At 30.3% G+C, this 15,141-nt stretch overlaps 2 protein-coding genes across 9 annotated transcripts in view; one reads left to right on the top strand and one right to left on the bottom strand.

Annotated features, from left to right (window-relative positions):
* The window catches only part of Cbp53E (Calbindin 53E), a 404,419-nt gene that overhangs the window by 292,986 nt on the left and 96,292 nt on the right, over positions 1–15,141 (bottom strand). The gene's annotated exons all lie outside the window — the stretch shown is intronic.
* Positions 10,571–12,438, top strand: LOC143200570 (uncharacterized). Its single transcript, XM_076411033.1, has 2 exons — positions 10,571–10,829; positions 12,027–12,438. Exons 1-2 carry the CDS (start codon positions 10,782–10,784, stop codon positions 12,378–12,380), a joined length of 402 nt encoding a protein of 133 aa, XP_076267148.1. The 5' UTR covers positions 10,571–10,781; the 3' UTR covers positions 12,381–12,438.

The following is a 15,141-nucleotide window of genomic DNA, read 5'->3' on the forward strand; positions in this document are numbered from 1 at the left end:
CACCTTGTAACATAGTGTAATAATTAAAGTATAACAAGTTATGCAGTCTGCAACATTTACCAGAGTTTGATGGTTCAGAAACTACATTATTATTACGTAATTCTAATACGTTCATTATGTTCCTTGAATTATTATTCTTGAAAGTTTATAATTCGTATTTAGTTATATTTGCACTCTGATCGTTCTTTATCAATATTAAAATTAATTTTTTAATATGCATATTGGCTACCGTGTGTTTGAGCTATATATTTTAAAGATAATTTTTATTTGATATATGCAATAGATGTAATGTTGCAATGTTATAAATTACTTTTCATCTGTTACTTGTCATCGCTGGAATTTTTTGCAACAATGAGTTGTTCAATTTATTGAATTGACGTCTGTAAACTCTGCATCAGCATTGCTGATCCATATGTGTTAACTGATATAAACGGAGTTTTCGAATTAACCCATGACTTTTTGCGCTTATAATATACATATCAAATAAATCGCGATGTTGAATGGATTTGAAGTGACATTCTTGCCCCGTTTCGAATCTTGCCCATTGCAATCAATGTCACCATCGGTCACAAAACACCCCGGAAGCTGGCAGGTTGTGAAACGGCGATCTTGAAAAGGTTTTAAATGTTGTGATCATTAAATTCATCTGGGTGCAATTTTCCGTCTTTTTGAGCTGCAATATGAAACCCATCGTGTATAAGAGTTAAGTTAGGTTGTTTAAAAGTTGTTTACTTTCGTACTGTACTGATCGAAAAACATGCTAGCATCCTACATTTGGAACGTAGCCATCCATACAAAAATGCGTCATTAAAGATGATTTTCTTATTGAAATTGGAGCCCTAAAGAATCTTAATATTCATAATCATATGGACGGCAAGTGTCCATCAATTTCCAAGTATTACTTGTCAATTTTGAGGAATCCTTTAAAAAGACACAGTCCTAAACTAAACGAATGCAATAATTATAACACCATGTCTTATGAAACAGCGAGTACTTATTCAAGGTTTCAGTTCTACGAATACAACCGTGCTTTTTATATTTTTTAGTTTTTACAATGAATTGACACGTCAAAATCTGTTCGTATTGTTAATATATTTAACGGTTCTTGTTATCACGGGGTTTAACCGCTTTTTCGAATTTCAATGTCGTTTGCATTAATTTTTCATTAGAACGAGTTCAGTATGAATACGAGTTTTTAATGAATTTTTGATGATGTGATGACTAATAAAATAGTACAAACAATTCGGTTAGTATTAAATTATCGCTCAAATTGTATGAATATCAGATATTGTGAAAATCAAGCTTCTGGGCATTTACAGTAATTCACAATATATGTAGAGATCGATTGTAGATTTGAGGTCGTTTGATGGTGTGATAAATGTTCCCATATTGTTTATAACTGTAAAAATACACATGGTACTTCTATAAATTGAAATCTAGTCACAGTCAAATATAAATAATCTCAATATTTTTAACTCCTCTTCTTACTTCTTTATTTTATGTAAAGAAATAATCATAAAAGCAAACATATTATGTTATTGATTAATTTTTAATAAGGCTTATTAAAATATACTGTTCTTCATTTCATGTTTCTGATTAATAGTTTAGCAGGGTGCGATATATTATTAAGAAAAATAAATTTAAGTGCGTATTCTAGTCTAGAGGCATTAATTTTAGGTATTTTTTAAACTGAAATAGGAAAATCCTTTTACCATGTATTTACACTAACTGTTTATTAATATTTAAAGAACACTCACAGGAAAAAGTGGTTAAAAACTTAAATATTTAAAAAGTTACATACTAATGAGGTCTCAAAAAAATATTATATAGTTGACGTTTTTGTTGTAATAATATTTCTCTTAAAAAATATTTTAATATATATCATAAACCCCATCTACAATTTTATTTAAATTATATTCCTAAGAATATATTTATCATCTTACAGTCAATATCTAACGATCAGATTATCAAAATCCCGTGGTTAAAAAAGGAATAAACAATAAAACAGTGTTTCATATACGGAGGCAAAGCATTTAAAAGACCCTGAGACGTTTTCGAAGATATTCTGGGCGACCTTCGGTCTGTTTAGTCGACAAAATAATTTAAAAAATTAAGAAAAATAGTGTCCATTAATCTACTCTCATTAAGTGCTCTTACGATTTTATATTCATTATTATTGCAGAACCAGTTTACGTTTTTTGGGGCATAAAAGAGATTTAAACTAGATAATTGCCACCAAATAGTTGAAACAATAAAAATGCATTGTTATTGTAAACGTTTGAGTGAAACCGGTTTATTTTATGAAATAAAATAATGTTTTAAGATAAAATAAACTGAATAAAAAATTATAAATAATAGTCTATTAAAGTAACAGCGAAATCACGTCATCAAGATGTATAATATATTGCCTTCTACAGCATAATATTCTCCTTCTCAGGTTATCGTAGTTAAAAAGAGACACAATACTGTTTGATACGTTCGAACATGTAACCCAATCAGCTTGCATATTGAAAATAGTTATTAGCGTATTGCAGCTGCGCTGAATGTCAATAAAATGTCTTAAAAAATGAAAAATTTAATTTTGGATTCGTCGAAAAGCAACCATCCTCATTCGAAGCTGGTGACAGTTCAGCCTGATGTTAGCTCTTTCAGAGATCAAATATATAAAATATATGAAAACAGTGAGCAAATATAAACATAATTTAATACATTAATTCATTTTGAGGGATGTAGAACATTATTTCATATACTGTTGGTGGTGTAAAGATAATCCATAATGGACTAATGAAACTTTCACTCATTGGTTTTAAAGTAATACAATTTTTAAAAGCACATAATAAAATCAAGCAAGACTTACAATGTTAAGAAAACAAATGCTAATGGATAAAGAAAAACGTTTTAATAATTTATTACAGATATATTTTTCTTCGTGCTGGAAACAGGAATGGTTGATAGCACCTTCAGTTTGGATGAACTCTGTCAGAGAAATCAAAGAAGAAATTGACAAATAATGAAATCATGAACTAATGTCGATAGATTGAAAATTAATATTTTATAGTTATTCCCTTGAATCAAACTTTCCTGATATGGGATTATGATCTAATGCTGACATGGTGAAGAGAGTGGAAACAACTAAAGGTATATAATTAATATCTGTTAACTCTACGAAATGTTATTGCAGAGTTTGAAAGATTTATGTACGTAGATATGTATGTAATTATTCCGAATATACATGAATATTTAAATAAAATATGTCAGGAGAGAAAGAATACTAACTCTTTTGCAGATATCGGGGAATGCAGTGATTGAACCTAGATTTATCAAGAAAGATAGTAAGAGAACAAATTAAGAAGAAATACATTGACATCAAAATTACTTTATAAGCAAACACTATACTGAAGGAAACAAGAGCTATACGTAAATGGTAAATATGATCTGTAATGAAAGTAAAATATATTATTTGGAAATACAATTGTTAATTATGTGTATTAGGACTCCAGGGGAAATCACTATTTAAAAAAAAAACATGCCTGAAACTGTAACTCATAGGTGATGTGGAAAAAAGTTTAATGTAAGTATAATAAAATACAACCCTAATCTACAAACTATTATAACTAATATTATAACTAATAGTAATTTTTTTTTATTTAATAACAATATTTTTGTTTAATTATTTTATATAGATTAAAATTTTGTTGTATGTCAAAATCGAAATGAACTAAAATTCAGTGTTCATGCTGCAATATTGCGACGGTATCAATTCAGATGACGTGAGTTCACTGTTTTATTGAGCGAATCATATATAATGCTAGAACCAAAATGAAAAAAATAACGGTACTATCAATTCTCAAGTGAAAGAACACAACAGTAAAGTAGAAAAGATGAACGGATACACGAACTAGAGGGAAATAACTATAAAGGGATAGAAGAAGAGAACCAGAAACAAATTTAAAAAACCCTTAACTATTTCGAATATTTTAAAGAAATTATAACACGGAAACTGTAAAGCAAAAGATAAACATATCAAGTTATGAAATAGTTATAGTTAAACCCATGCGAATGATTATAAGAGAAAAATGTGGACTTAATACTTTTAACAACTGAAAAATAAATAGAACTAAATTAAAAAGTTACTAAAATAAAAATTCTGGAATATCTATATAATGAAACTAGCCCAAAAAATTGTTAAAATCACATCTAATAAAAAAAAAGAGGACAAGAAAACGAGATATGATTTAGGATAAGAAATTAATTATATATAGACCCGGTTTTGCAATTCAGAAACATTATATTAGATAATAAAGATTCAACTTCTCGAGCAACCTGGTATATATTTATGAACAGATTTTCTAGGTTGAATCGAGAATGACTACTTTTTCTTTACCATAAATAACCGAGGAAGGCTAGTCAGACTTGACGTCATTCATCTTTAGATTGCTTGTTATCAATATTGATTGTTTTGGCAGACATTTCCAGTAAACAGATTATCTTATTAGGGCCCTCGAAATCATAAGTAGAGTGGAAAATTGGTGTTTTTTCTTTGGCAAGAAAACTGTTGTAGACAAATGAATTCAAATTAATATCAGGTTCATTACAATAGTCTTGGTCGGAAATATTGTAAAAAAATTATAGGTGGGTTGTTTATATTATTTTTATAAGCGATGGTACTGAGGAAGCAGATAATTATGATGCAATTGGTCACATTCTCTTCAATATATTAGTGTTCTTTTTACGATCTAGGGATATATATGAGCTTAAGCTCAACGTGACCTCCAACTATAGTCCTTGGTTGAGACATAAATATACATAAAACACATATATAAAATATATAAAAATCCCAACATCATTTAGTCATTTAGTATTATTGGGCTCTCGTAGTATATAGACGCTATCAATGCATTTTTTTACATTTTTCAATTGTATTTTCGGTTGTCCCTTTGGGTTAGTGTTTCAACTGTTTCCAGACGTTTATAAATTATTTGAATTATCCAAAAGGTGGGAAAATGACTACCACATGATTTCAACGATGTAAAACTGGTGATTGTGATGTCAATATAAAGAATAGCCTGAAGGAACAAGTAAGTTCAAGGACAAAGAATTGCAAGACTAATTAGACGAAAACTCAGATCCAAATCTCAAAGACCATTCAGATAGATTAGAAGTTGCTGATTCAACTGTCTCCAGACGTTTATAAATGATTTGAATGTTTCAAAAGGAGGAATAATAACGTGGAAGCAATGCAACTGCTGGACAGCGCGTAGGATGTCCGGAGATTGAAGCGAACAAAACTATACGAACTTATATAAAGTGTATACATTTAGTGTAAACTATAGCTACAAGTTAATAATTAATAAATAATTTTAATTTTATAATTGAGGAATACATATTGATGTATTTTCTCGCACTCGTCTTGCTTGTTAATTAATCCAAGTACATAGGAGAAGTAGCAATAAATTAATTGTAAATTAAGATTGTACTAAGCGTATCTAATAAAGATGTTATAAAAAAGGAGGGAAAATGATTACCACATGATTTTACTAAAATGACATTTCAAGCCATTTCAATATCGCGGTGTAAATGCCAAACAAAACGGTTTCTGAGATATTTTGTGACTGAAGGTAAAAGGATCTGGATCTTCTGCGAGAACTCCAAGTGCAATATATTATGAATTATTCGAGACCGAAGCGGAATATTCATGGACACAAAGTATTTGCTGTGCATATTGTCGGATTAGCAGGGTTTAGCCTAAGAACTACTAAATACGATTAAAGTTGTGATTGCATATTGCCTACCGATATAAATTTAACAAATGAAACTACCCATTGTTATAAAAAATAGATATAGCGCCAAAGTGATCTTCGAGTGGTCGAAATACGACAACGATTTATTAAGTTAATCATATTTTTCACATAATAGAGTAAAGAAATAATTTCAACAAAAGATCACAAATATATCAAATTTCCATTAATTTTCAATAATCAACGCAGCATTAATAAGTTTAATTATTACGCAACTGTATTTTATAAAGGGTATCATATGTAATATTAATTTCAAAACTGTAACAGCTTCAGAGCATCAAATATATGATCTTGCGTCATTTTTATGTTATAAACATAAATATGGAATAATAGCTGAAGTAATACGTGTATGTATGTTAAAACAGGATATATATTAATAAAACAATATTGAAATTGATATTTGACTGTAGCACATTAAAACAATAACGAATATTAAAACAATAACTAACAAAATTAGGTAATTTATTATAATTTAGAAATGCATATTAAAAGAATGCAATTATAATCATTAAATAAGCTATTAACTTTTCAAAATTAGGTCTAAAAAGTAGATGCATCAAAGTAACTGATATAAGGTTCAAATAATAAAATGTCACTATTTCTCCTCTTTGTCCCATTTCTTTCATTTATGTAAATTATATAGTTAATTTCATTTTAACTGCTACAAATTTTTCGCCTGAAAAACAATAAATATATGGTGCTGATTAGAAGAATAATTTCTTTATCTAAGTTTTTAAATTACATTGTTTTTTGTTATTTATTCATCATCTAGTAGCTGTAGTTTGTTTTTCTATCAGTATATATAATTATTACAAACTATTATCTTAGGTAATTTATAGAAATATCGAATCTCGCCCTTGCAGGAAGCTCATATTTTGTCTTCTATAGCATTCGATCATCTACTGCTTTCTACTTTGTCTTATTTCCCACAGAGGCAGCAATAAGTCACCAACAAATAAGGAATTCAAATTTTATCAACCCATTTTATAATTGTCAATATTCTTAACAACGTTCATTTAACTCTTGATATGCAAATGAATGTGTTTATTACTTGCAATATTCGGTGAGTGCTTAATTAAGAAATATATTTACTAATGAAACCTGAAATAAATGGAAAGCCAATACTACTAAAATTTACAGAACAATGCTAATAACCTTTAGAATTACTTCTAGTAAAATGATACCCTGTCTCCTAAAATATTTTTCATATATTTTGGGTCGCCGATTTGATGGCTAGGTAGCTTGATTTGGTCTTATTCGTATTCGTTTTATTGGAATTTATAAAAATTTATAAAAAAGTATAAGATGTAAGTATTCTTCCTGGAAATGACTGACTTCAACCGTGCATAATTTCACGCCTCCCGGTACCCTCGTTTTCTTACCATGTTTTGTTCAACAAACACCTGCTCAAATATTTATTAACGGTGGTAATATGATTGTCAAGATTGCCAAAGTTATTCTAGGTGAAGAAGAGCTCCCGTTAAATCCAATCTATTGACCAACGAGAAGGCGAAACCCCACTACCCTTTTAGAAATAATTTTTCTTACCTCGTATTATTCACCTCACTGCGTTACTGATTTAACTCCTTTAATATCGTAAATATTTGTTTAGTTTAAAAATTATATTAACGTATCCGTAATATGTACAAAAACAAAATACCGTAGAATTTGAAAGGTTAATAATTAATCACACATATCAAAATATGCATTATGTACGTTTTATTACTCATAGTTTTGTTTATTTTATTATTCGTTTTACCTATATTCAAATTTTGAAACGAATGATATTCGTTCTTGTCATTGTTTTTTTATATATTAGAATCGCCTTACCCTGAACGGGATTTGGAGGAATATTCCGTCAACCACAACCTTAAAACTAACACACCACTAAATATATATTATAACTACAAATAAATAACTAATAATATAATGTACCTGCAATTATATATTATAGAAACCATACATTAAAAAATAGTAAGAGAAAGAAATGCTGGGGTTGGCGATTAAAAATTCCCTCTCATTGTCAGTCAACAAGGAATATTTTTTATTGTTTACCCACTTCTATATTCTTCTGTGTATATTTTTTATGTATGTTCGCCGATTTTTCCGTCAGTTATCCACCGACTTTCAAAATTCTTTTTTTTATATACGAAAGAGTGCACTTCCAAGGTGGTCTATTGGAACCTAGTTAGGATCTGATGGCTGGAAAGAGGGGAAATCGAGGGAAAGCCTCAAATTTTAAAGGCACGTACAATGTTTTCACATATTATTGTTATATAAAATAATCAGATATTGGTGTATAATGTTATTGCTGAACTGATATGACGAAAAATCGGAAGTAGTTCAGTTTAGTCAGTTTGCTTCGTCGTATAAATATTGTAATCAACTGTTTCTATCGTGTAATGGTTAGAACGTTGAGCTCAAATGCGGAGGTCGCGGATTCCAACATGGTAGCAATTTTTTTGTTCCAGTTTGATTGGAATATTTGTCAAATCACCAAAACTAGGTAGCGGACACCAGGGCCAAAGTCGGTGGCAAGCCTAAACAATACAAAAATAATAGTATAATTTTATTTCATATACACAATAGTAAATTACGAATAATATAAATCTAATTTTTTACTGGGAACTGGCTTCATAGTGATGAGTTGGTAGTAGCTAAAATAATTTTGTAAGATTTTGTAAGTAGATAAATAGATTTAAGTCGGTATTAAGCTAAATTGTGGATATGTAGTAGAACATAAAATATGTGTAGTAGAGTTCCTTATTTATTTTTGAAATTGGTTAAATATTTTTGTTAAAATCTTTTATTATATTTCATTTCTGTGAATCGTGAACAGATTAGAGTTGCTTTATTTTTTTATTTATTAACATATTATAATTTATTTCCTCATTAGTATTGTATTATTATTTTCAGTGTTTCTGCCATTTAGCACATTTCAATACACAACTGCACAGATCGTACGGTTTGGTTCTTTTGAGTCAGCGTCCTAGTTCAGTCTTGTCCAAGAGTTGATGCACTTCAATGTCAATATAGGAGACGATTTTTCCTAATATCTTTTTGTGAACCTCTTAGTTTCTTCTAGAACAGTTGGAATATAAAAGTCTCAGTGTAATTCTGCCTATAGTTTTTGTGTACAACCCAATGCCCGTCAGGACTTTATTCTGAAATACTTGTATTATGTTGACATCACTGCCCACAGAACATTCTTAAACATTAACTAAAATATAACTTAAACATTATAGATTTTAGTATTGGCTTGTACAACAGTAACTTAACATGCGCGGATAATTTAGATTTCCACCTATTACGATTTAATTTCTCTTTGAGGATAATTTAGATTTCCACCTATTACGATTTATTTTCTTTTTGATAAGCTCCTTCCAAAAAAGTTTTACATTAATTTTCATCAAACTCAAAGAATTTCATCGAGTACAATACCTTCAATTGATTGAGGGCACAGAATTCGAATAAAAACAAGATTTGAAATATTTTCGAGAAACTGAATTCAGAATTGTTTTAGATACTGAAGAAAAATGTCAATGCATTAACAAAACGAAGAATAGCTTAAAGGAGATCTCGGAAACTATAAGAGATAATGGAATTTGGCAATCGGCAATGTAATTAGCATGCCGAATATTACTTGGAATGTGATTTAGAGCGAAATCGCTAATTCATAAGACCATTTTACAATTCTGGCCCAAGTTAGAAGCAGAGCCTAATTGTAAAATTTCGATAGTCCATATCTCGGAAATCATAAGAGATAATGCAATTTGGCAATCGGCAACGTAATTAGCATGCCGAATGTTACTTGGATTGTGATTTAGAACGAAATCGCTAATTCATAAGACCATTTTACAATTTTGGCCCAAGTTAGAAGAAAAGCCAAATTGTAAAATTTCTATTGGCCATATCTCCGAAACTATAAGAGATAATGCAATTTGGCAATCGGCAACGTAATTAGCATGCCGAATATTACTTGGAATGTGAATTGCAACGAAATCGCTAATTCATAAGACCATTTTACAATTTTGGCCCAAGTTAGAAGAAAAGCCAAATTGTAAAATTTCGATTGGCCATATCTCCGAAACTATAAGAGATAATGCAATTTGGCAATCGGCAACGTAATTAGCATGCCGAATATTACTTGGAATGTGAATTGCAACGAAATTGCCAATTCATAAGACCATTTTACAATTTTGGCGCAAGTTAGAAGCAGAGCCTAATTGTAAAATTTCGATAGTCCATATCTCGGAAACCATAAGAGATAATGCAATTTGGTAATCGACAACGTAATTAGCATGCCGAATATTACTTGGAATGTGATTTAGAACGAAATCGCTAATTCATAAGACTATTTTACTATTTTGGCCCAAGTTAGAAGCAGAGCCAAAATTTTAAAATGTCTTAAAGTCCATGGTGTTTATATATTATTAAATAACCCATTACATTATATTACTGGTATATTAACATATACTTAACCAGTACAAAATATAAAATGACCAGGAAATATCAGAAACATTTTTTCTTTATTAATGTTTTATTGTATTAATTAATATGTAAATAGAAAACGAGTTAACAGTCGTTTACTATTCGTTGTTAAATATTTTGTTTTATTTATTCCAAAACCAGCTCAAGAAACAATTGCAGTTAATGAATATCAAACCTTTTTCAAATTAACGAGGTTTTACATTGTATCATTATCGATAATTGCTACATAAACACACAGCCACAGCTTGAAAATACAACAACATATTTTTCTTTATGGTAATATGGTTCTTAGTAATAAATCGTACGACTTAATCGTGTGCCGACCACGGATTTTTTGTACAGAGGAACTGAATTCTCGAAATTTAAGTATGGGATTTTTGTATTTTTAATTTCAACTGTATATAAACGATACACGGACAGCGATCGACACACAGTCAACGAAGACACTTTGGTTCCGAAGACAGCAACTGGTAGAACGTAAATAATCCGACAATGAAGACCTTTATTGTTTTGTCCGCTTTCGTATTGGCAGTGGTTTTGGTAAGATATTTTGATTATTGTAGCGTTTGTTTGTGGTTAACATTTTAACTATAATTTAAAGTATAGTTAGAATTAATCTTACTGATAGAAAAGTATTCATATTCTAATTATCTATAGTTAAAGTTGTTTGAAGTTATATATCTGTTCATGTATCGGAAGAAAATATGTTACTTGTTACTTTGACTATTAACAAGTTCAACCTTGATGATCTCGAAATTTATTGACGATCTAGTGATTTAACTTCATGTCGTGGCGTTCACCGTGTATATTAGAGTTAATTCAGCAATAATAATGAATATATCTAATATTTATTTGTAAAATTAGCCTAGCATTTTCCCATATATAATTAAATAAATTGAAATTATAACTATTTATGGGAAAATGTTATTAGATGACATCATTCTCATTATTTATTAGCTGTGATTGAAATTGAAAACAATGAAGTCGAATCTAAAACGTGTAAAAACAGTTTTTATAGAAATACATTATTAATAATAACTGAGTGAAGTGATTGAAAACCAAGATAATATTACTAAGAAAACTTTCTCAGATTTGAAAGGAAAATAAGAGATTAGAAAAGAAGTCTAGATATTATTGTCATTTAGGGTTTTTCTGTAGATAGAGATTGAAATTGGTAGTCTGTGGGAGCCCAGTGGCTTCAGCTGTCTTTATAACCGGTCTTTATCCAATCACTGATACCTAATCCACAGCATGTCCATATAAAAAAAATTAAATGAGCGATTAACATTTAATTACTTATTATCATAAGGATGTTAAAATCATTATTAGAACGATGACAATTTTGGTATGGTAGTGTCATTGGGCTGTATTTAAAAGAAAACCGACAAGTCAACGCCGAGTGCTACAGAACGACGATTATCGATATATTTTGGATATGGACAACTTTTGATGGATATTCTGCATGAACACTTTGATATAGTTATTTCTCCCAGATGTGTGACTTGTGTTGGTCAAAAAGATTATGCAATTTGAGTCTGCTAAAATTCTTTTTATGGGAGTTTTCTGATACAGCAGGTTGCAGGTCTTATTAGGATATTTGAACCATGGAAAAAGAATTTTCTTAATGCCTCACAAGCAACTTGCTTCACTGCATTTCAATATCGAGTCATCTTAATTGGAAAATCCTTTATATAATTTTTTTTATGGGAAATCTAAGAATATTTCTTACTTTTACAGGGTGCTACAACCAAAAGCTCATGGAACAGTGTCCATCAAGCCTGCCAAGCCAAGCCCGGTGTTTTCGTTGATGATGCCATTTTCGAGAAACTGAAACGCGGTGAAAAAGTACAACTACCTGCCAACTTCGGCGTTCACGCTCACTGCATGTTGGAAGGCTTCGGCATCCAGAACAGCCAGGGAGCTATCCAGCAAAGCGGTGTGAAGAAGGCTGTACAAGAAAGCGTGTCTGATGCCTCCAAAGTAAACCAAATCGTCAGTGCTTGCTCGGTGAGCAAAGGCACCAAGGAAGCGACCGCCCTCGAAATATTCAAATGTTTCGGCCAGAACAAAATTGACATTGGACAATTTTAATTTATTTTTATCTCTTGTTCTAAATGAGTAACACGAATAAATATTTTTAAATAACAAACTTGTTTATATTGTTATCCTTGACCTGTTACACAAAGTGCCTTTAACGGGTTTGCTGATATGCGACAGAGTGTTATAAAATATTATATTACCTTGGCGTTTATTTTAACATCGCATTATATTGATCGATATTAATTACAAATCGTAATAATCGATTGTTACAATTTTATCATCAGAGAGTTCATTAATTATTCTTAGATTTAAACCAAAACAGATTTTAAGAAGTGGCGTGCATGTGATCAGAAATCAACAAAGAACATAACAAAAAAAGCGTTACCTAATTTGGTACATTTGTATAGATGTTAATGTAGGGGCAGAGATATTATGATATAAAAGAACTTGCCTTGAGCATATGTAGAAAAATGCCCTTTTTATGTATAACTGGAGCAATCATTATGGTAAAACATTATCTCGATGCTTTATAAATATTAAATGCTTGCATATATTTTGAAAATGCCAAAAAAATGTTCAATGACCTAGCTTAATTGTTGAATCAGTGGTATTGGCATTCCTCTATATAAAATGACTGTTTTCGATTTAATATTATTGAGTTATTCCGTGTATACAGACGCTAATCAAAGAATGCTAAAATTAAATTTGCGTTATACATTACTATTGTTGTTTCATTTGAAGAAATCTGCTACCGAAACTCATTAAACGCCTTCAAAATATATAGTAATGCTGCTCCATCATATCCAAATTGTCGATTTTGATTTCAATGACTCAAAAGAAGTGATCTTAGTATCAACAATAATTTATAGAGAACCGAAAAGTCTGAAGAAAATGAATTTCAAATCTTGTTGAATGAACATCCAGCTAGTACTCTCAAATACTTTTACGTAGACTGTAAAATGAATTAAATTCCACTTCGAACAGTTTAAATACAGCTATTTTATTGCTTGCCAGGCAATAGAAAGAGATTTTGTAGTGTATTACTGCCGCAACAAGACATAGAAAATGTTCGAAAATGTATTGTAATTTCATTATTCAGAATGTAGTATTTAACAATTGATATTTAAATACTGATATCAAACTTCTAAAATAACTATTTATGGAAAGATATTTTTTTAAATTATTACTCTTAGTAGTTCCACAATCTGCACAGAGAGCGTTAAGGATTTGTTATGTTTATATTAAATATATATGGTATGTAGAAAATCACTACACCTGTACAGAGTACTATTTTAATTAATTAATTTTATTTTAAAGCTTATTCTAAACTCTATATATGTCCAATAATCTGATCGGATTGTACAAAATGTTTTAGTCTACGCACTTCACTCTCACTTCGCATATTTAGCTGATTATCGGGATTCATAGGGATCCACTGACACTCGTTCGAAGTATTTCACACAAATACGTTGAATTATATCGTTGTTAGTTCTAAGGGAATATTGCGTTGTATCTCTTCATTTGAAACATAGTACGGAGCATCAACAATGGCACACAACACATTATTTTGGTACCGTTGTATGATAGACCTGCTAGCGGTACCCCATAATTGCATTCCATATGAGCAAATAGTATAGTTGAGTATAGATTTGTTCAATAATATCTTGTTATCTAATGATAATTTGGATTTGCGCCCAACAAGCTGATACACTTAGTAGGGTTCAAGTCCAAATTGTTTCCATTTGGAAAGTATGTACATCTGACAAGATATTTAGCATCTTCTGCTTGTGGGAGTTGACAATTATTTATATAGACTGGTAGACATGTTCTTATATGACTGAATTTTGTTACGCTGGCACTTATACGTGATCTTTTTAGCAACATTTGTATTTGATTTAGGTGTGTTGTTAAGTTCATTGATGTTATGGCTGGATCTTCATGAGAGGCTGAGACTGCAGTGTCGTTTACGTATATTGCCACAGTGGTTATTTTTGTTTTATGTAGATCAGCTGTGTATAGAAGTTATAGTACAGGACCCAGTATACAACCTTGCGGAACTCTTGAGTATACTGCATGTAATTCGGTATATTTATCGCCTTGTTTTATTGTAAAATGACGTTCTGTGAGGCAAGATTTTAGTAGCTCATAATTTGGATGAGGGAGAAGTTTCTTTAATTTAACCTGCAATCCTGTATGCCATACTTCATCAAAGGCCTGAGACATGTCTAAGAATGCAGCTGAACAATATCTTTTGGCGTTTAAGTCCATACTTATTTTGTTAACAAGTCTATGTACTTGTCCAATTGTTCCATGCTTATTGCGAAACTCAAATATGGATATTCTGGAATGATATTTTTCTTTTCTATTATATAATTGTACCTCTTTATGTAGCGCTTCTCAAAAACTTGTGAGCTACACTCTATTCAGCTATTATTTGAGCTACATTCCAGATGCTACGGAAATAGATGATTTCAATGAATTTTTTATGCCAAGGTAAATAAATTTCATAATAATGTCAAAAATCGTCTCAATTTGTTATCATTTTATTCCCTTATTATAATTATGTCTCTTAGTAATACTTAATTTATCTTAGAATTCACTACTACTTATCAAATCAATCAAAGCTTACAGTTTTGTATAAAAACATTGACCTAATTGTGTATATATACGGGGTTAACATGTTGAGAAGCATGTTGAGGGTTAGTTGCTGACTAAGGGTAAATATGCTAATCGGGTAAGTTTAATGAGGACAAATGAAGAAATTTTGGAACATGCGTTGGATATATGTTGAGCGAAGTGAATATTTGTTTGT

The sequence above is a fragment of the Rhynchophorus ferrugineus genome, unplaced genomic scaffold (genome assembly GCF_030347505.1).
Source record: "Rhynchophorus ferrugineus isolate W39M unplaced genomic scaffold, kcgeb_rfMv2 rfM8, whole genome shotgun sequence".
NCBI classification, from domain to species: Eukaryota; Metazoa; Arthropoda; class Insecta; order Coleoptera; family Curculionidae; genus Rhynchophorus; species Rhynchophorus ferrugineus.

Coding starts and splice junctions, on each gene's coding strand:
- LOC143200570 (XM_076411033.1), top strand. CDS start 10,782: ATGAAGACCTTTATTGTTTTGTCCGCTTTCGTATTGGCAGTGGTTTTG. Junction 10,830..12,026: donor TCGTATTGGCAGTGGTTTTG/GTAAGATATTTT, acceptor TTACTTTTACAG/GGTGCTACAACCAAAAGCTC.